At 50.5% G+C, this 19073-nt stretch overlaps 1 protein-coding gene across 3 annotated transcripts in view; it reads right to left on the bottom strand.

Annotated features, from left to right (window-relative positions):
• ATP6V0A1 (ATPase H+ transporting V0 subunit a1) overlaps positions 1–8139 on the bottom strand; it is a 47822-nt gene extending 39683 nt beyond the window's left edge. For 2 of the 3 annotated variants that reach the window (XM_077806025.1, XM_077806027.1), the window contains exons 1-5: positions 8011–8139; positions 5886–6046; positions 5484–5562; positions 5000–5097; positions 4329–4457 (exon numbers count right to left, since the gene is read on the bottom strand). In XM_077806025.1, coding sequence (XP_077662151.1) covers positions 4329–4457; positions 5000–5097; positions 5484–5562; positions 5886–6002 — 423 coding nt within the window. In that variant the 5' untranslated portion in view covers positions 6003–6046; positions 8011–8139. Of the gene's footprint in view, positions 1–4328; positions 4458–4999; positions 5098–5483; positions 5563–5885; positions 6047–7967 lie in introns of all 3 variants that reach the window. The other variant, XM_077806026.1, reaches the window with a different exon arrangement.
• Between the last annotated feature and the right edge of the window lie 10934 nt (positions 8140–19073).

Below are 19073 nucleotides of genomic sequence, written 5' to 3'. Positions count from 1 at the left end.
ATACACCACACTTCCTACTGCCCTTAATGGCCCACTTCAAACCCTTTATGCATAACAACCTACCGCCCAACTGTCCGCTTCATTTCAAGTGACCACCTCCAACATTCTTTACCCCTTCTGCTTGTCCCACCTTGTATTTAGCTCAATCACTCTACTTCCTTCCCGAGACCTAAAGTGCTCTGAGTAGCTTGAAAACTTGTACCTTGCAGCACCACAAGTTGGTCCAGTACAAGATATATTATTACCTCACCTACCTTCTCTCTCATATTAAAATGGAAAACTGTAAATTACTTTCTATTTATTGTGACTAATTTAAAGGCTGAAATTCCTGGGAACATAACTTGTAAATATTAGTGATTCAAATTAGGAAGGATGTTAATAGCACATCCTCTCACAGAGCATTAACACAATGCATCACTGGGAACTCTGTCCCAAAATTTCCACCCCTGCAGTTTATAAAATGAAATGGAGAAACTAAGGAACTCCTCTGTGCCAAAAAGGATCAAATGCTACCCTGAGATGTGCATGTGCTTTCTCACTGATTTCAATGGGTGCTCCTTGCACAGATATGAAGGCAGAATTTGGCCCTAAAGATGTAAATTGTGTGTACGCTACAGCCTTGTAAAAATGTTATGCAAGTTTACCAGTGAAGGCACAAAATCCATATGCCCACATATTCTCATAATGAAAATCCCCAGAGAGATATTTTACTTGCCAATCAAAAAAGGCCACTTGTTCTGGGAGAGAATTTTGCCAGGCTGATGTACCACACACAGGATACAGCTCAACTGCCCACTCATGAATACTTAGCTACAGTTTACAAACAGTAAAAATAAATAACAAAATTAAGGTAACCATTAGTGTACTTCTGAAGAGTGATAAAGAAATGTTTTTCCTTATAAGCCAATCCATTCCACCATTTTAGGCATTTAATCCAAATAAAAGTAAACTGCATGGAAACCTTAATGTTTCATAGAGGAAAATAACTAAAATAGTCAAGGGCCCCAAACCAACATACCACCGCCCCAAACTGAATGACTTTAAATTACTTTTTAAAATTAAAATGGCAGAATTCCTAGATCTAACAAAACTATGGAAAATAAGATCAATTCTACCAATGGGGCTTGTATTGCATTTGTTGTAAGACAATATTTACTGTTGCTAGATTTTTGTAAGGTGCGTGTTAGCCTAGATGAGGCATGCCTCATTTTTGCCAACACAATTTATATTTCAGAGTATTTGTCAAGGCAGAAAGATAGTTTCTTGCTTAAACACATCTGTGGAAACAGCTCTATTAGCTAGGGTAGTCGGGGATGCAACCCCATGCTTTGGTGTCCCTGAGCCTCTGACTGCCAGAAGCACAATGACGGGGATGGATCACTTGATAATTGCCCTGTTCTGTTAATCTTGGTAACAAATCCATCTTCTGGCAGGGTCGGTTATTACAACAAATGTTACTATGCAATGTAACTGTAGCAGGATTATTCAGACTCCTGGGAGTTTGTTGGGGAAGGTGAGAGCTGTTCAGACACAATGTAGGAAGACGGAGGACTGGCCATCCCATAAGGTCTCTTCGGATCATAATTTTCACCAGCTTGCAATGGAGTATCACAGAGCATCAGAACTGCAAAGGAGGATTTCATCTTATTCTGCATAACAAACACCCAAGCCTATACCCTCCTATGTATACAACTCTATACATGATGGGAATGACACCAAAGAATCATTTAAAGCAATTTTGGAGCATCAGTCACACAGATTAGGAGTCCCTTAATTTCAAGGCCCGAAATTAGAGATTTAGCCATCTTCCTTCCCTTGATTAGTGAGAAAACCAAATCTTGAATGAGAAACAGCAAGAAACAAGAAGTTCTGCTATGCAAATGCTCTCGACAGGTGTAAGTAGCACATACAATTCAAGCCCCTTCACCTTCATTTTCACAAGAAATGAAAGGGATTCAATTCACCATCTAATTTATTAATCCAGAGCCCAGAGGGGGATGACAGATGCAACACAAACTAAAGAAAGCAGATTGTGAGAGGAGTTAAGAGGAAAGGGAGACAGGGGACTGCATGCCATTAACCATTACTTTTCCAGTCTTCTTTATGCGCTCATATTCTAGGATGCTTATGGTAAAAGATTCAGAGAAATCTCTCCAGCTCATACTGCTCTTCATAAGCAAAGACAAGAAGACTGAGAAAAGGATCATCATTATCGACAATATATATATACATATATGTGTGTGTGCATGTTATGTAATGGACAAGAAATGGCTACATTGGAGACATGTCATTTCGTTCTTTTATGACTAATATTCTATTCATTCTCCCTCTCCCACTGCACATTTTAGAAAAACAGTAAAGATTGAGTAGTAAGTCATTTCAATTGAGCCATTTCTTGTGTAACTAATTACTATGAATAACTGAGAATACACAGACTTTTAGTTACAGATGAAAAATGTCTTCAAGTGTTGAAGGCACTGTGCAAAGATGGTATTTTCAGTGAAGAAATAAAACAGTGATTAGTGATAATAGCTGGACTGCACAATCTTAAGAGTCTCAAGAAGTCTTCCCAGAGGCAGATATCAACCACTGGACCTAGTCAATGTGCATGTGACGTCAAGTTACGTCCACTGAAAATGGAAGTAGTTAGCTCTAAATGTAATACATTCAGTGGAAGGTTACTCAGTGAGTATTTATCCTGAGACCGTATTACAAATCTCAACGGGTTATTGCTTTGCTATAATCTATATGCTGCTATGTAACATCTGCTACTCCAATTGACAGGAGGGATAAATATTGATATTAATCTTGCCTGGTTGAGAATGTGAGCCTCATGGGAATACTTGTTACAAATGCCTTTAAAATGGGCAGAATGACCCACAGTTTTTGTTTCAACATTACATGGATTTTGATCAGATTCAATTGAAATATGTTAATACCGTACCTGAAGAAAAGCATTAGCTAGGTGTTATTTACTATATACTTTGTAAGTGTAAGTACCCTGAAAAGAGGTGCATTAGTAATGATTTTATACAACACTAATTGCACTTGCTCTGTTTTTTCCTACGTTCAATTAGAACAGGCAGGAAATAACCCTTGTTACTTACTGCAGTCAAGCAGTAGATCATCAGGTTGTCACTGTTTGTCCAAACAGACTCACCTAATGGAATCAGCAACTTGCAAACTGACATTCAACACCTGAAGAGGAGATAATCATACAGTACCCAGCCCATTGGCTGATCACAGCCAGTAGCACCCATGTTATCAGTCATGATGCACGTGAGAGTCTAGGCAGGACAACCTTAATGGTAACTCTTTTGTTCATATAAAAACCATGCCTGCACCAGAGGAGAATAAAGTTTTCAGGAGGCCAGCTCCGCAGAACTATACACTTCATGCCTTTACAATCAGCAGGGCACAAAGCTCTTCAGAACTCCATAGCCAACTCTGGGCTGGTATGGAATGCAACACATACTATGCAAAATATTTCCCTCCCAGTCTAAGAAGGTACATGGCCAGTTTCCTCTCCTGAGAGAGAGAGAGATTGTAAGGTGCTTCTATATAGTTTAATACAACTGAAAGGCATTTTGTAAAGATCACCTGGGCGCTTTATCTGCAAGTCTCAGTTTTGCTTTGCTGCTGAACCCTAGGTGACAGTAGGGCAGCATTTCATTGTTCTGGAGAAAACACTTGCAATGCTGCTGTCAAGCACTGGTCAAAATGAACACTAACCAAAAAGCCCAACTGTTAGGTATCTAAATGGTAGTTCTGCTCCTGAACTTGCCAGTGAGCATTTCAGAGCTTGATCAAAAACTCACTAAATCTGACAGGAGTCTTGCTATTAACAGCAAAGGATTTTGGATCAGGCCTACAGAATCTACAGAATCCAAGTTTTATATTCATCCCTCATAACAGAGGATTTCTGGGGTTTACTTACATACTTGCACCAAGCAGAAAAATGCATATTGGAGGGGGAAAACAGCCTTAGTCTCGCAGTGATGCTGTCATCTATTGACCTGCTTAGGTTTTTCAGAAGCCAGGAAACAATGATTTATTCAGCACTTGTCTCCACACAATTAATTCTATGTTTTTACTGGGAACACGCACAGTAAATATAAATAATCAGAAAATGTAAAACCATGATTGGCTGTGTGTGCATTGCATGAAAAACAGAAAATGATTTGAGAAAGTTTCTTAAACCAAAAAAAAGTATAGAAACCAGTCATCTAAAATAGCAAATGAAAGACAACACTCTTGAGAATAAAAATGGCAATTTGTGACAATAAACCACCAGCTGATTCAGTGCTAAACCCCCCTGATAGTCTGACCTCATCAAAAAACTGCTGAGTTTTGCGCAGTATAAATTTTAATTCTGTCAGCTCTAGGAAGTTTCTCTTCAGAGCTTCCTGGTTTGTGTTGATCTCTTTAAGCTCATTTTCAATTTTCTCAAAGTTTGCCTGGGGAAGAAAAGAAGAGGAAAAAAATGTAAAGTGAACCTAAAAATAAATGCAATTTAGCTCTAATTAATCACACAGTTCAAAGTGTGCTGTGCAAGATCTTTTCCTAACGGCATTCAGGTTACCCATAATTACTAGATGCTGCCTGCATCCTGTTTTCTTCACAATGCATCTTAAAACATTAGCATCAGATTATTATAATGCTACTCTATATAAAGATTAATAATTAGAGTTGTACCAGTTTACATGAACTCTAAATTTGATCCTTCGTTTTTAAAAATAAGTATTCACTTGCATCTTATACATACATACACTGAAGTTACAGCTAACTATGCACAATGTTTATAAGTTGGATCCTCAGCTGGTGTAAATCAGTGCAGCTACACTGAAGACAATAGAGCTTTGTTCATTAAACCAGCTGGGGATCTGACCCTGTATATTCTTACTACTAAATTCCAAAGGTCTCAATTATTGAGACTAATTAGCACAACTTCGGCTATCTAGACTCAGATACTAGTTCAGCCTTAATGAAACACTATTACCTCTAAATCGATCATGTCACGTGGGAAAGGCACCTCTGGGTTCTCACCGGTGTCCAGGATTGGGATGTTCGCTTTTTTAATCTCCTTCTCAACAAACCCTAAAGACAGAAAATGTTTCACGGGTAAGAATCACTATGAGAAACAAAAGCAAGAAACTGCAGCATCAGTCTCTCTGCACCTTCACATTCCCCATCACCTCACCTGACCGGCAGCTGCATATCCCGCCCCCACAACCATCCATCCTATCTGTAGCAGAACTCCATCAGAATACAGCTCATGTGGCTGCTTTAAAAGATCCACAAGTTCTCTTCTCCACATGAAACAAATCTTTCCAAAAGTAGCCTAGCCTACTGGGAAACGAATGTTACCTTACCACTAACACAACACTTAGCTATGGCACATTATTTCAAAAGTTTAGGCTGCTTTCTTTCCTTAAAGCTAATATAGAATTAGAGGCATGCATTAAAGTAAAGCAAGGACATACTGAGTTTCCGATCCATCTCCTCACATCTCCTGACTTCGTTAACAAATTTACGCTGGAACACATTCACATCAGGGTTCAACTGCAAACAGAAACACACATTTCCTTAGGAATGTTTAAATGTGAAAGATCATGATTACTAGTTTATCAGGGTTGTGTGTGGGTTTTTTGGTGAGTGGTGGTTTGTTTTTAAAGAATGATGCAAGGAAAGTGTATAGCAGATATGATTGCTGTGCAGCATGACCCTCCTTACGGATAAGTAACAACTAGCTGGAATATATGTGCTTGTGGCACAAGTGGGCACTGAGATAGCAAAGATTAATTATGACACTTGACCATATAAAACAGCAGCCAGGATCTTAATGATCTGATGCATTTTACTGACACCGGAAAGCAGCCACTTACATCACGAAACTGAACCTTCCCAAGCTCTCCTAACTCGCTGACACAACAGTATGCAGCTTCCGACTGGAGGAAAAGCTGAGCCAGGGTCATCTCCTCACTTCGGAAAAGCTCCCCCATGATGAAAGGCAAGTGTCAGTCAAACCAGGAGTGGAATTTTAACCCTAAAATAAAAAGGTTGTAGGCCTGAGAATGTACAGCAGAGTCTGAATCCCACATTCTCCCCTGTACAGGCACATTTGTGAAAGGACAATTTGTCTCCGATAGTCAGAGGAGAAAAAGTATAAAACACAGTCCCATGGAATAACCCTACACGCTGCATGCAAATATTTTGACTTAAAAATAATACAAGAGGAAGTGATGATCCTTTCATAAGATGTCTGAGAGGTCAAGTAGTTCTTCGGCACCTTCTGAAGAAGGACTATTTCATAACTTTCTAAGGAAACACCTTGGTGAATCACGACAGATCTTACTCATTGACCCCGTGGTACCAGGGAGGGGAACCCTGCCACATCACATGGTCTGCAAAGCACCATGGAGAGTTAACACACTACAGACAATTCTTTCTTCTTCAGCAGCCTAAGAACTCTGCTCTTCCAGGGCTGTCTCTTTCTGCTCTAAGCCTTGTACTTCGAGTGATGCTTTCAGAGGCAAACCAACTCACGTGGTAGCTAAAGGCCGCCTACTGAAATGTCATCTTGGAAGCAGTCGACTTTCAGCTGACAGCATCCCTGAATTGGCAGGGAAGAGCTCCCCCATGAAGGGAAGAGCACTGCCATCATACAACACTAGTGCAGTTCAGAAAATGCACCACACTGCATATTGCGCTATGGTGCATCCCTGCTGAGGCAGAGAACACATTCTTTTGCTCTTCTCTTCATTCAGCTGCTATATTTTATATTTCCACCCTGCACCACCTTAAAACTACAGCCTATCTGGAGGGCTGTCAAATTATCATCACAAGCAGGGTAGTGCTTCACTCAACACAGGTTTTAAAACACAAGTAATACCACACAAGAGAAGCTGGCACTATCAGTGGTCCTGAATTTTTATTAGCTCAAACTAACTGAGCCTCTGAGACCAGAATCGAAACGAATGACACTTTAGTTCAGTTCTGGCCACACTGATTTCTGACTTCACATTGCTGAGTGGAATTTAGCTGCTGGTATGACACATTCTGTCTGGGTGACCACAGGTGTTGTTTTAATTACTGTATCTATGCCCAGATGCTGTGTGAACATGCACATGCAATTAAAAATCCATCCACACACACACTGTATTTCCATTTTGAAATCTACCGAACCATGAGCCTTGAAACCGACTGGATGGCTTGTTTGCTTCTGGGTTTATTCAAAATATACCACTTTGAAGTGGAAAAATATCCCTTCCCACACACTTAGGCAAACCAGGATGATAAAATATGCATTCAGAGCGAAGTGAAGCGAAAACCAGACACAGCAGCACGGTGCAACCGCCAGGCTGAAGCCCACAGGATTCGGCACAGTTCGGGAGGCTACACCCTGGCGCACCCAAGAGGGAGCCCGGCAAGCGCAGGCAGAACCAGCGGCCCACAGGATTCGGCACAGTTCGGGAGGCTATACCCTGGCGCACCCGAGAGGGAGCCCGGCAAGCGCAGGCAGAACCAGCGGCCCACAGGATTCGGCACAGTTCGGGAGGCTATACCCTGGCGCACCCGAGAGGGAGCCCGGCAAGCGCAGGCGGAACCAGCGGCGCCGGGCAGGTGGCCGATGCCCAGCCCGGGCACCGAGCGCGCAGCACCCTGGGGTGCAGGGGCGGGCGCTTCAGGGACAGGGACGCAGGGGCTCGGAGGAGACCAGGCCAAGGGGACAGCGAGAGGCACAGGGCAATTCGCAGACCCTCCCCCCCCCCAGCAGGGCACACGGGAAACGAAGGGGGGGGGCAGCCTGAGGGCTGAGCTCCCCCCCAACTGGGGGCTCCCCGTAGCCTCTCCTAGAGGGGACCCCGCCCCCCAAGCGCCCTGCAGAGCGGGACGCCCGCCAGCCACCCCCACCCCCGGCTCAGCCACCAGGGGGCGCCCCCAGCCTGCGCCCCCCCCCCCCTTACCTGCAGCCCACCCCGGCCCCTGCAGCGGCCGCCGCAGCCTTACCTGCGCCGCCCCGGCCCCCCTGACGTCACCGCGCACGCGAACGTCGCCCCCCCCCCGCCGCAGCGCCGGATCACGCGAGGGCGTCTCCTAGCGACGGCCCGGCGGCCATCTTGTTCCCCTTTGGCCGGCTGGGCCCCTCCGCCCGGAAGTGCCCGGAACGGGGGGAGGGGCCGTGGCTGCGGGGGGGGGAGGGGCAGAGGGCAAGCGTCGCCCGGCCCCATGGCCCCAACACCTGACGTCACAGCATGAGCCGATGACATCACGGCACAACCTGCTGATGTCGCCATGGAGCGCAGTGGTGTTTTGATGCACTAGGATGACGTCATGACAGAGCAGGTCGTGCCCTTCCCTGGGTTGGACTCAACTATTGCAGGGGGAGCCCTGGCCCCGCTCCCAGAGCGACACCGCGGCAGGGCCGGGCGTGAGCGCCTCACCACCTCGCACCAACGTGCGACGTCACGCCAACCTAGTGCCGCCTCGCACTAACCTAGCACCACCTCGCACCAACGTGCGACGTCACGCCAACCTAGTGCCGCCTCGCACTAACCTAGCACCACCTCGCACCAACGTGCGACGTCACGCCAACCTAGTGCCGCCTCGCACTAACCTAGCACCGCCTCGCACCAACGTGCAACGTCACACCAACCTAGCACCACCTCGCACCAACCTAGCACCACCTCGCACCAACGTGCGACGTCACGCCAACCTAGCGCCGCCTCGCACCAACGTGCAACGTCACGCCAACCTAGCACCGCCTCGCACCAACCTAGCACCGCCTCGCACCAACGTGCAACGTCACGCCAACCTAGCACCGCCTCGCACCAACCTAGCACCACCTCGCACCAACGTGCAATGTCACGCCAACCTAGCGCCACCTCGCACCAACCTAGCGCCACCTCGCACCAACCTAGCACCGCCTCGCACCAACGTGCAACGTCACGCCAACCTAGTGCCACCTCGCACCAACCTAGCACCACCTCGCACCAACCCAGCGCCACCTCGCGCCAACCTAGCACCACCTCGCACCAACGTGCGACGTCACGCCAACCTAACGCCACCTCGCACCAACCTAGCGCCACCTCGCACCAACGTGCAACATCACACCAACCTAGCACCACATCACACCAACCTAGCACCGCCTCGCACCAACCTAGCACCACCTCACACCAACGTGCGACGTCACGCCAACCTAGCGCCACCTCACACCAACGTAGAACGTCACGCCAACCTAGCACCACCTCGCACCAACCTAGCGCCACCTCGCACCAACCTAGCGCCACCTCGCACCAACGTGCGACGTCACACCAACCTAGCGCCACCTCGCACCAACGTGCAACATCACACCAACCTAGCACCACATCACACCAACCTAGCACCGCCTCGCACCAACCTAGCACCACCTCACACCAACGTGCGACGTCACGCCAACCTAGCGCCACCTCGCAACAACGTGCAACATCACACCAACCTAGCACCACATCACACCAACCTAGCACCACCTCGCACCAACGTGCAACGTCACGCCAACCTAGCGCCGCCTCGCACCAACCCAGCGCCACCTCGCGCCAACCTAGCACCGCCTCGCACCAACGTGCAATGTCACGCCAACCTAGCGCCGCCTCGCACCAACCCAGCGCCACCTCGCACCATCCTAGCACCGCCTCACACCAACGTGCAACGTCACGCCAACCTAGCGCCGCCTCGCACCAACCCAGCGCCACCTCGCACCATCCTAGCACCACCTCGCACCAACGTGCAACGTCACGCCAACCTAGCGCCACCTCGCACCATCCTAGTGCCACCTCGCACCAACGTGCGACATCACGCCAACCTAGCGCCACCTCACACCAACCTATCACCACCTCGCACCAACCTAGTGCCGCCTCGCACCAACGTGCGACGTCACGCCAACCTAGCACCTCATCACACCAACCTAGCGCCACCTCACACCAACCTAGTGCCGCCTCGCACCAACCTAGCGCCACCTCGCGCCAACCTAGCGCCGCCTCGCACCAACCTAGCGCAACCTCGCACCAATGTGCAACGTCACACCAACCTAGCACCACCTCGCACCAACCTAGCACCACCTCGCACCAACGTGCGACGTCACGCCAACCTAGCACCGCCTCGCACCAACCTAGCGCCACCTCGCACCAACGTCCAACGTCACACCAACCTAGCACCACCTCGCACCAACCTAGCACCACCTCGCACCAACGTGCGATGTCACGCCAACCTAGCACCTCCTCGCACCAACCTAGTGCCACCTCGCACCAAGGTGCGACGTCACACCAACCTAGAACCACATCACGCCAACCTAGCACCGCCTCGCACCAACCTAGCACCACCTCGCACCAACCTAGTGCCGCCTCGCACCAACGTGCGACGTCACGCCAACCTAGCACCACATCACACCAACGTAGCGCCACCTCGCACCAACATAGTGCCGCCTTGCACCAACGTGCGACGTCACGCCAACCTAGCACCACATCACACCAACTTAGCGCCACCTCGCACCAACCTAGCGCCGCCTCGCACCAAAGTGCAACGTCACGCCAACCTAGCACCACCTCGCACCATCCTAGCGCCACCTCGCACCAACGTGCAACGTCACGCCAACCTAGCACCACCTCGCGCCAACCTAGCGCCACATCACACCAACCTAGCGCCGCCTCGCACCAACCTAGCGCCACCTCGCACCATCCTAGCACCACCTCGCACCAACGTGCAACGTCACGCCAACCTAGCACCTCCTCGCACCAACCTAGTGCCACCTCGCACCAAGGTGCGACGTCACACCAACCTAGAACCACATCACGCCAACCTAGCACCGCCTCGCACCAACCTAGCACCACCTCGCACCAACCTAGTGCCGCCTCGCACCAACGTGCGACGTCACGCCAACCTAGCACCACATCACACCAACGTAGCGCCACCTCGCACCAACATAGTGCCGCCTTGCACCAACGTGCGACGTCACGCCAACCTAGCACCACATCACACCAACTTAGCGCCACCTCGCACCAACCTAGCGCCGCCTCGCACCAAAGTGCAACGTCACGCCAACCTAGCACCACCTCGCACCATCCTAGCGCCACCTCGCACCAACGTGCAACGTCACGCCAACCTAGCACCACCTCGCGCCAACCTAGCGCCACATCACACCAACCTAGCGCCGCCTCGCACCAACCTAGCGCCACCTCGCACCATCCTAGCACCACCTCGCACCAACGTGCAACGTCACGCCAACCTAGCGCCACCTCGCACCATCCTAGTGCCACCTCGCACCAACGTGCGACGTCACGCCAACCTAGCACCTCATCACACCAACCTAGCGCCACCTCACACCAACCTAGTGCCGCCTTGCACCAACCTAGCACCACCTTGCACCAACCTAGCGCCACCTCGCACCAACGTGCAACGTCATGCCAACCTAGCGCCACATCACACCAACCTAGCGCCACCTCGCACCAACCTAGTGCCGCCTCGCACCAACGTGCAACGTCACGCCAACCTAGCGCCACATCACGCCAACCTAGCGCCGCCTCGCACCAGCCTAGCGCCGCCTCGCACCAACGTGCAATGTCACACCAACCCAGCTCCACCTCGTACCAACGTGCAACGTCACACCAACCTAGCGCCACCTCGCACCAACCTAGCGCCACCTCGCACCAAAGTGCAACGTCACACCAACCTAGCACCACATCACACCAACATGCAACATCACGCCAACCTAGCACCAAATCACACCAACCTAGCGCCACCTCGCACCAACATGCAACGTCACGCCAACCTAGCACCACATCACACCAACCTAGCACCACCTTGCACCAACCTAGCACCACCTCACACCAACGTGCAACATCACGCCAACCTAGCGCCACCTCGCACCAACATGCGATGTCGCACCAACCTAGCGCCACCTCGCACCAACGTGCAACGTCATGCCAACCTAGCGCCACCTCGCGACAACCTAGCGCCACCTCGCACCAACCTAGCGCCACCTCGCACCAACGTGCAAAGTCACGCCAACCTAGCACCACATCACACCAAACTAGCGCCACCTTGCACCAACATGCAATGTCACGCCAACCTAGCGCCACCTCGCTCCAACCTAGCACCACCTTGCACCAACCTAGCACCAGCTCACACCAACGTGCAAAGTCACGCCAACCTAGCGCCACCTCGCACCAACCTAGTGCCGCCTCGCACCAACCTAGTGCCGCCTCGCACCAACCTAGCGCCACCTCGCACCAACCTAGCACCGCCTCGCACCAACCTAGCGCCGCCTCGCACCAACGTGCAATGTCACGCCAACCTAGCGCCACCTCGCACCAACCTAGAGCCACCTCGCACCAACCCAGCGCCGCCTCGCACCAACATGCGACATCGCACCAACCTAGCGCCGCCTCGCGCCAACCTAGCACCACATCACACCAACCTAGCGCCACCTCGCACCAACGTGCAACATCACGCCAACCTAGCACCACATCACACCAACCTAGCACCACCTCGCACCAACGTACAACGTCACGCCAACCTAGTGCCACCTCGCAGCAACATGCGACGTCGCACCAACCTAGCGCCACCTCGCACTAACATGCGACGTTGCGCCAATCTAGTGCCACCTCGCACCAACCTAGCGCCGTCTCGCGCCAACCTAGCACCACATCACACCAACCTAGCGCCACCTCGCACCAACGTACAACGTCACGCCAACCTAGCACCACATCACACCAACCTAGCGCCACCTCGCACCAACGTGCAACGTCACGCCAACCTAGCACCACATCACACCAACCTAGCGCCACCTCGCACCAACGTACAACGTCACGCCAACCTAGTGCCACCTCGCACCAACATGCGACATCGCACCAACCTAGTGCCACCTCGCACCAACCTAGCACCACATCACACCAACCTAGCGCCACCTCGCACCAACATGCAACGTCACGCCAACCTAGCGCCAGCTCGCGCAAACCTAGCGCCACCTCGCACCAACGTGCAACGTCACGCCAACCTAGCGCCAGCTCGCACAAACCTAGCGCCACCTCGCACCAACCTAGCACAAGTTCGCGCCAACCTAGCACCACCTCGCACCAACCTAGCACCACCTCGCACCACCGTGCGACATCACACCAACCTAGCGCCACCTCACGCCAACCTAGCACAACTTCGCGCCAACCTAGCACCAGCTCACACCAACCTAGCACCACCTCGCACCAACGTGCAACATTAACCTCAAACCAACATGCGACGTCGCGCCAACCTAGCACCACCTCACACTAACCTAGCTCCACCTCGCACCAACGTGCAACGTCACGCCAACCTAGCACCACCTCGCGCCAACCTAGCACCACCTCGCACCAACCTAGAGCCACCTCACAACAACCTAGCACCACCTCACACCAACCTAGCGCCACCTCGCACCAACGTGCAACGTCACACCAACCTAGCGCCACCTCGCACCAACGTGCGACATTGCGCCAACCTAGCGCCACCTCGCACCAATGTGCGACATCGCGCCAACCTAGCGCCACCGCACACCAACCTAGCACCACCTCGCACCAACGTGTGACATCACACCAACCCAGCACCACCTCGCACCAACGTGCGACATCACACCAACCTAGCGCCAGCTCACACCACGTGCAACGTCGCACCAACCTAGCGCCAGCTCGCACCAACCTAGCGCCACCTCGCACCAACCTAGCACCACCTTGCACCATCCTAGCACCACCTCGCACCACCCTAGCACCACCTCACACCAACCTAGCACCACCTCGCACCAACATACGATGTCATGCTAACCTAGCACCATGTCGCCCCATGATAGGATTTTACACCAAAATATCGTGACGTTGCATCACAAGAGGATGTCACACCAACATATCATGTTACAGCAATGTATCACCACATCACACCACAATACATCACTCCAACACATCACGTTGCACCAACATATTACCACATCACAACAACATATCTTCACAGCACCACTGCATCATGCCAAAAGCTAGTGTGTTAAGTTAGAAATGTCATAGTACTTTTAGGTTTTGTCATGTTGTCATCACGTTGTATCAGAACTCCAGTGTGTTGTTTGAAAAGTTCATGAGGAGCAGTACTCTGCGGTTCTGCACAGATATGGCACCAAATGTACATGGAGGAGAAGGAGACAGCCAGCTGGAAGAGGCATGCGTTAATGGTCAAGCAATGCTTGGCTGGCGGGACGGGCTTATGGCTAGGCTGCAGTGGAGTCTCGCACAGGTCCTGTATGGTAACGTAGCTGGACCTACCCCTGCCACGTGTCTCTCCTCCTTCTCTTCTTACACCTCCTCCTCACTGTTCATGGCAGGATTCTCTGTCTCGGGCTCATCGGAGGCATCCACAGTGGCTGGCAGGTTACTGGTGGGGGTCTCTGCCAAGTATGGCATGCAATTGGTTGGAAACGTGGCAGGTCTGTGGCTCAGCACCAGACCGACTGCTGCCCTTCCTGGCCTTTTGGTATGCCCACCACAGCTCCTTCACTTTCATGCAGCACTGCCGTGGATCCTTGTCATACCCCTTTGCCTGCATCCCCGGGCAAGCTTTTTGGAGATGTCCACTTTTCTACAACTGGTCCATAGCTGAAGAAGCTTCTTCTCTGCCACAGGCCCAGGAGATCTAACGCCTCCTGTCCACTCCAGACAGGAGCGTGGTTAGTGCGTGGGATTGGCGTCGTTGGTAGGACAGTTGCACACAACAAGGGAGAGCTGCCAGGTGTACTCACCAAGGCGGGCAATCAGGAAAAGGCATTTCAAACATACACAGGGGTTTTACAGCGGGGGGGCGGGGGGGCTTCTGAGCTGCAGGTGGCCGTGCCTGCAGACGGTCGATGTAAACAAACTGTCTCGCGGCCCGCCAGCGGATTGCCATGATGGGCCGCAGGTTGCCCACCACTGCCCTAGCCCCTTTGACTGATGCAAGAATAAAACCCAGTACAGCAACTTCATACCCTCTAGGTCTGCTTCTCTTTCCACGCACAGTGATATCAAACAGGTGTCATTCTGCTGCAGTCAATGAAGCCGCACTGGTGACAGTGAGAGGACAATCAGGCTTGTTGCTTTGAATCCAAGCAATAAAGAGAGTGTGTTTCAGTGGAGACGCAATTCCACCCTGCAACAGCCAGATTAATCTCCACACAGAGATTTGCATAATGTGGAAATCTGACATACAAGAAACCTCCCTCCAAGTAAGAGTTCATAATTTCCTCTGCTATTAGATTGTTAAATGGAAACATGATTTCCTAGGAAGGAAGCCAAGCCCCACAGATGAAATGAACTTAGTTAAAATACACTTAACTGCTAAGTACATATTCTGCTTATTGACAGTCTTTTGGTAAACATTGGCTCTTTATTCCAGTTTAAAAGTTTAAGTTTAAAGAGGGGCTTTTGCACTATGGAAAATTGGAAAATATGTCAGAGCTAATCATGGAACTGTTGACTCTTTACCTGCTTTTGTTCATTCCTTGTCATTTATGCTAATTGCCATAGAAAGTAATTGATTCCAGTGGTGCACACTTCATCCTGAAAGGTTTCAGAGGAGCAGCCGTGTTAGTCTGTCTTCGCAAAAAGAACAGGAGGACTTGTGGCACCTTAGAGACTAACCCATTTATTTGAGCATGCGCTTTCGAGAGCTGAATGCATCCGATGAAGTGAGCTGTAGCTCAGGAAAGCTCATGCTCAAATTAATGGGTTAGTCTCTAAGGTGCCACGAGTCCTCCTGTTCTTTTTACTTCATTCTGAAGCAATTCACAAAATATGCACAGCACTACTTATATGCAGCCACTCTGGGGAGGAAAGCGCGAGTTGCCACACTCTGCAGCAGTAGGGGTAGAAAGGAGTATAGGCAGCTGTGGGGAAGTCAGATATTACTGGAGGCCGGAAAGAGGTGGAACTCAATAGACATTGTGGAGGGACACATCATCTCCTCGAAGCCGCTTTCCTGACCCCCGGAAGATATACTGGAGCAAACTCCAGCTTCCCTAGTTAGAGTTCAGTGCCCAGATACCAGATCAGTCCTTCCCTGTCATCCTGTGCTTGTAGCTGACTCTGTATGAAGGGGAGCCTTGGGTATATTGTAGCCCCTTGTTTTGCCTCAGGTTGCACCCTGGACGGTGCAGCGTCTCCACTTCTCACTTTTTAGCAATACCTCTCTTCTGAAATCGCCTGACAGGGTTGTGCACAGCAAAGCGGAACTGTACATCTCCCCAGGCAGCCTGTCAAGGTGCCGAGCTCTGTGTCGGGGAGACAAATTATACTCTTATTAATTATTATTTAAATGATGGTAGTGCCTAGGAGCCCTAGGCATGGCCCGGGACCCCAGCGTACTAAGAGTTGCACAAACAGAACAAAAAGCTGATTCCTGCCCCAAAGAGCTGCCGATCTACGTGTGAAACAAGAGACAACAAATGGCTGCACGAGGAAACAATGAGATAATATCGGTCAGCATGATGGGCTGTAGTCTCAGCCCATCAGCAACCTAACCTAATCAATACAGCACGTGATGAGACTGGGGGCTTCGTTTGATAGAAAAGGCAGAAGCATTACAATGGCAAGACTCTAGTTTTCATTTTTATTGAGGTATCTGACATAATCCCTCCAATTGCCCTGGGAAGATGGAGAGAGCTGGGAGAATTGAATACTATAATGGACCAACTTGCTATTGAAATGCACCACGCTGATGGCAGGCCAGGAGACAGGACTGCATGTTTCCATGCAACAGAGACACGAGCAGCTGCAGAAGTCCGTGTCCCTTCCACCCCCAGTTACTGCCTGCCAATTTACCTTCTCACTTAATCCAGAGGCTCTCCTGGGGAGGAAAGGGTAATTTATTCTCCACTGTCCACTCAGTCCTTAGCCTCGTTACTTCAGCTACCAAAAAGAGGGGCAAATGTGCCAACTGCAATTGGTTTTTTTGTGCGGCCACTTGTCTTGTACAAAGAAGACACCAATGCTATAAAATTAACAGTGGGCTATAGAGAGAATCGGTCAAATCCAGTGAGAGGTGGAAACTTCAAAGAACAAATTACATTCAGGTCCATAAGGGGAAGACTCAGGTTGCCACCTATTGGGCCATCCAGGTACGTCCCTCTGAGAGGAAGTGGGACATACCTGTGTTCCAGGCAGCCATTCATCACATTTCAGCTCATCAGGGCGTGACAGCTCTGTGCAGAGCGAGTTTAGAACAGCCCACTTAGCCTGTTCTAGAAAACAGCCAGACCAAAAATATAGACCTGTACCTTTATCTTCTTGAGAGCCTTCCACCCAGCTTTACAAGTTAAACCCGCCTTGAGTTCAGAATTGTTATTCCCTTATTACAGACAGGAAAACTGAGGCACAGAAAGGAGAAGTCACTTGGCCAAAGTCACGCCGTGAATTAATAGCAGAACTAGAGAGAGAACAAAGCTCTGCTGACTTCCAGTGCTGGGTGTTCGGCACCACACCGAGCATCCTAGAGAGCAGCTCTGCTCTGAAATGGATCTCATGTGAATAACAGCTGCAGAGCCACAGTGTGTTGGGGCCGAAATTAACTGTGTGTGTCTGAGTGCGTGTGCGTGGAGCACGGGCTCATCAGCTGCAAACACTGGAAATGTGGGGGGGTTAATCCTCGGGGGGAAAAGCCAATGCTCTGAGAAACGCCAGTGTATAACAAATTACACTATTGTTAACCTGTGACATAAAAAGTGTGTTGTGGGCTTCAGATGGGGCACCCAAATCTAAATCAATACCCTGGTGTGGGTCCAGCACTGTTAACAAGCAAGTCTGTCACATGACTGGGAGCATGGGGGCAGGGAAGTGCTGACAGTTGCCGGAGATATCCTTGTGGATGGCGGGGTCCCCAGCTTGTACATGATGTAGCAGCCAAGACTGTCCTAAAGTGGGTTCGAGATCAACTGCCTGGAACACTGTAAGGGGCCCGTCTTGTTTGCCAACCTGTGGCCAGATACAGGGCTGACCCCCAGCTGCAGGATCCCCTCTCCTGTGATGAGAGAAGCTGAGAGCGCGTCCCGATAGTCCAAGACCCTCGGTGAGACTCCAGCTGTGACCCTCGAGGTCTGGCAGCAGCTCTTCCAGCTGAGCCTAAAACCAGCTCCTCCTGGCCAAGCACTTGGGTTGTTGCTGTTGGGGGTTGCTTCCCTTTGGCTGAGCCAGCAGGACCAATGGTGAGCTGGTCTCAGCTGGGAGTCATCCATGTACGTCTTAAGCCTTCCTCCTTCGCATCAGCCTCTTGGCCGGTAGCGGGCATGCTTCAACCCCTGTTCTCAAACATTCTACCCCAGCGATCTTGCAGATGATCCTATGGCCATAAACAAAAGCCAAGGCAATAAACAGGCCTGTGAACCGTTTTCGATTACTATTTAACTCGAAAGCTCCTCAGGACAGGGGCTGCTCCTCCTCTGTCTTCAGCCCAGCAATGAGCATGATACCTGCGTGATGTAATTCATCATTACCACTAGTAATCAGCAGTGTGGAATGCACTATCTTCCCTTTGGGCAGTGCTTTCGGCACGTGTACCCTGGCGTGTGCTGAGAGCCTGTGCTACGCTTAGAAAGCTAGTAACTCGAGCCCGTTGATGAATAGGGGCCTGCAGAGCTGAGCTGGGTGCTCTCCAGTGGGAGTGCCCGGCCATATATCTGCATGCTCTTGGGTTTAGATTTGCTCCTTTTATTTAAATCTGCATACAGATATGAGCACAAACACAGAAGTGACACGTCAACACCAATCTCACATATGCACTTGCATGTGTCCCCCCCCACATGTATGTAAATATACATAGACAGGTGTGTGCAATTATGTCTCATGAATGATCCAAAGGGACATGCCACAGCTAGTCAATAGGGAGTATAAGCCTCTCTTTAAAATATCGACAACCCGCCTGACACATAGCTGCAAAGCAATACTAACGGGAGGCAGAGGGGTTTGAACGTTCCAGCTGAGTTTCTTGCTTCTATGTGCAGTTGTTTCAGCCGTCCTTTCATGTACACAGCTGTGCCCAGAAGGGGCTTGTTTCTGTCTCGCAGC

This window comes from Eretmochelys imbricata, chromosome 27 (assembly GCF_965152235.1).
Source record: "Eretmochelys imbricata isolate rEreImb1 chromosome 27, rEreImb1.hap1, whole genome shotgun sequence".
Classification (NCBI taxonomy): Eukaryota; Metazoa; Chordata; order Testudines; family Cheloniidae; genus Eretmochelys; species Eretmochelys imbricata.
The sequence above is the reverse complement of the archived record's forward strand: the minus strand, read 5'-3'. Positions and strand labels throughout refer to the sequence as shown.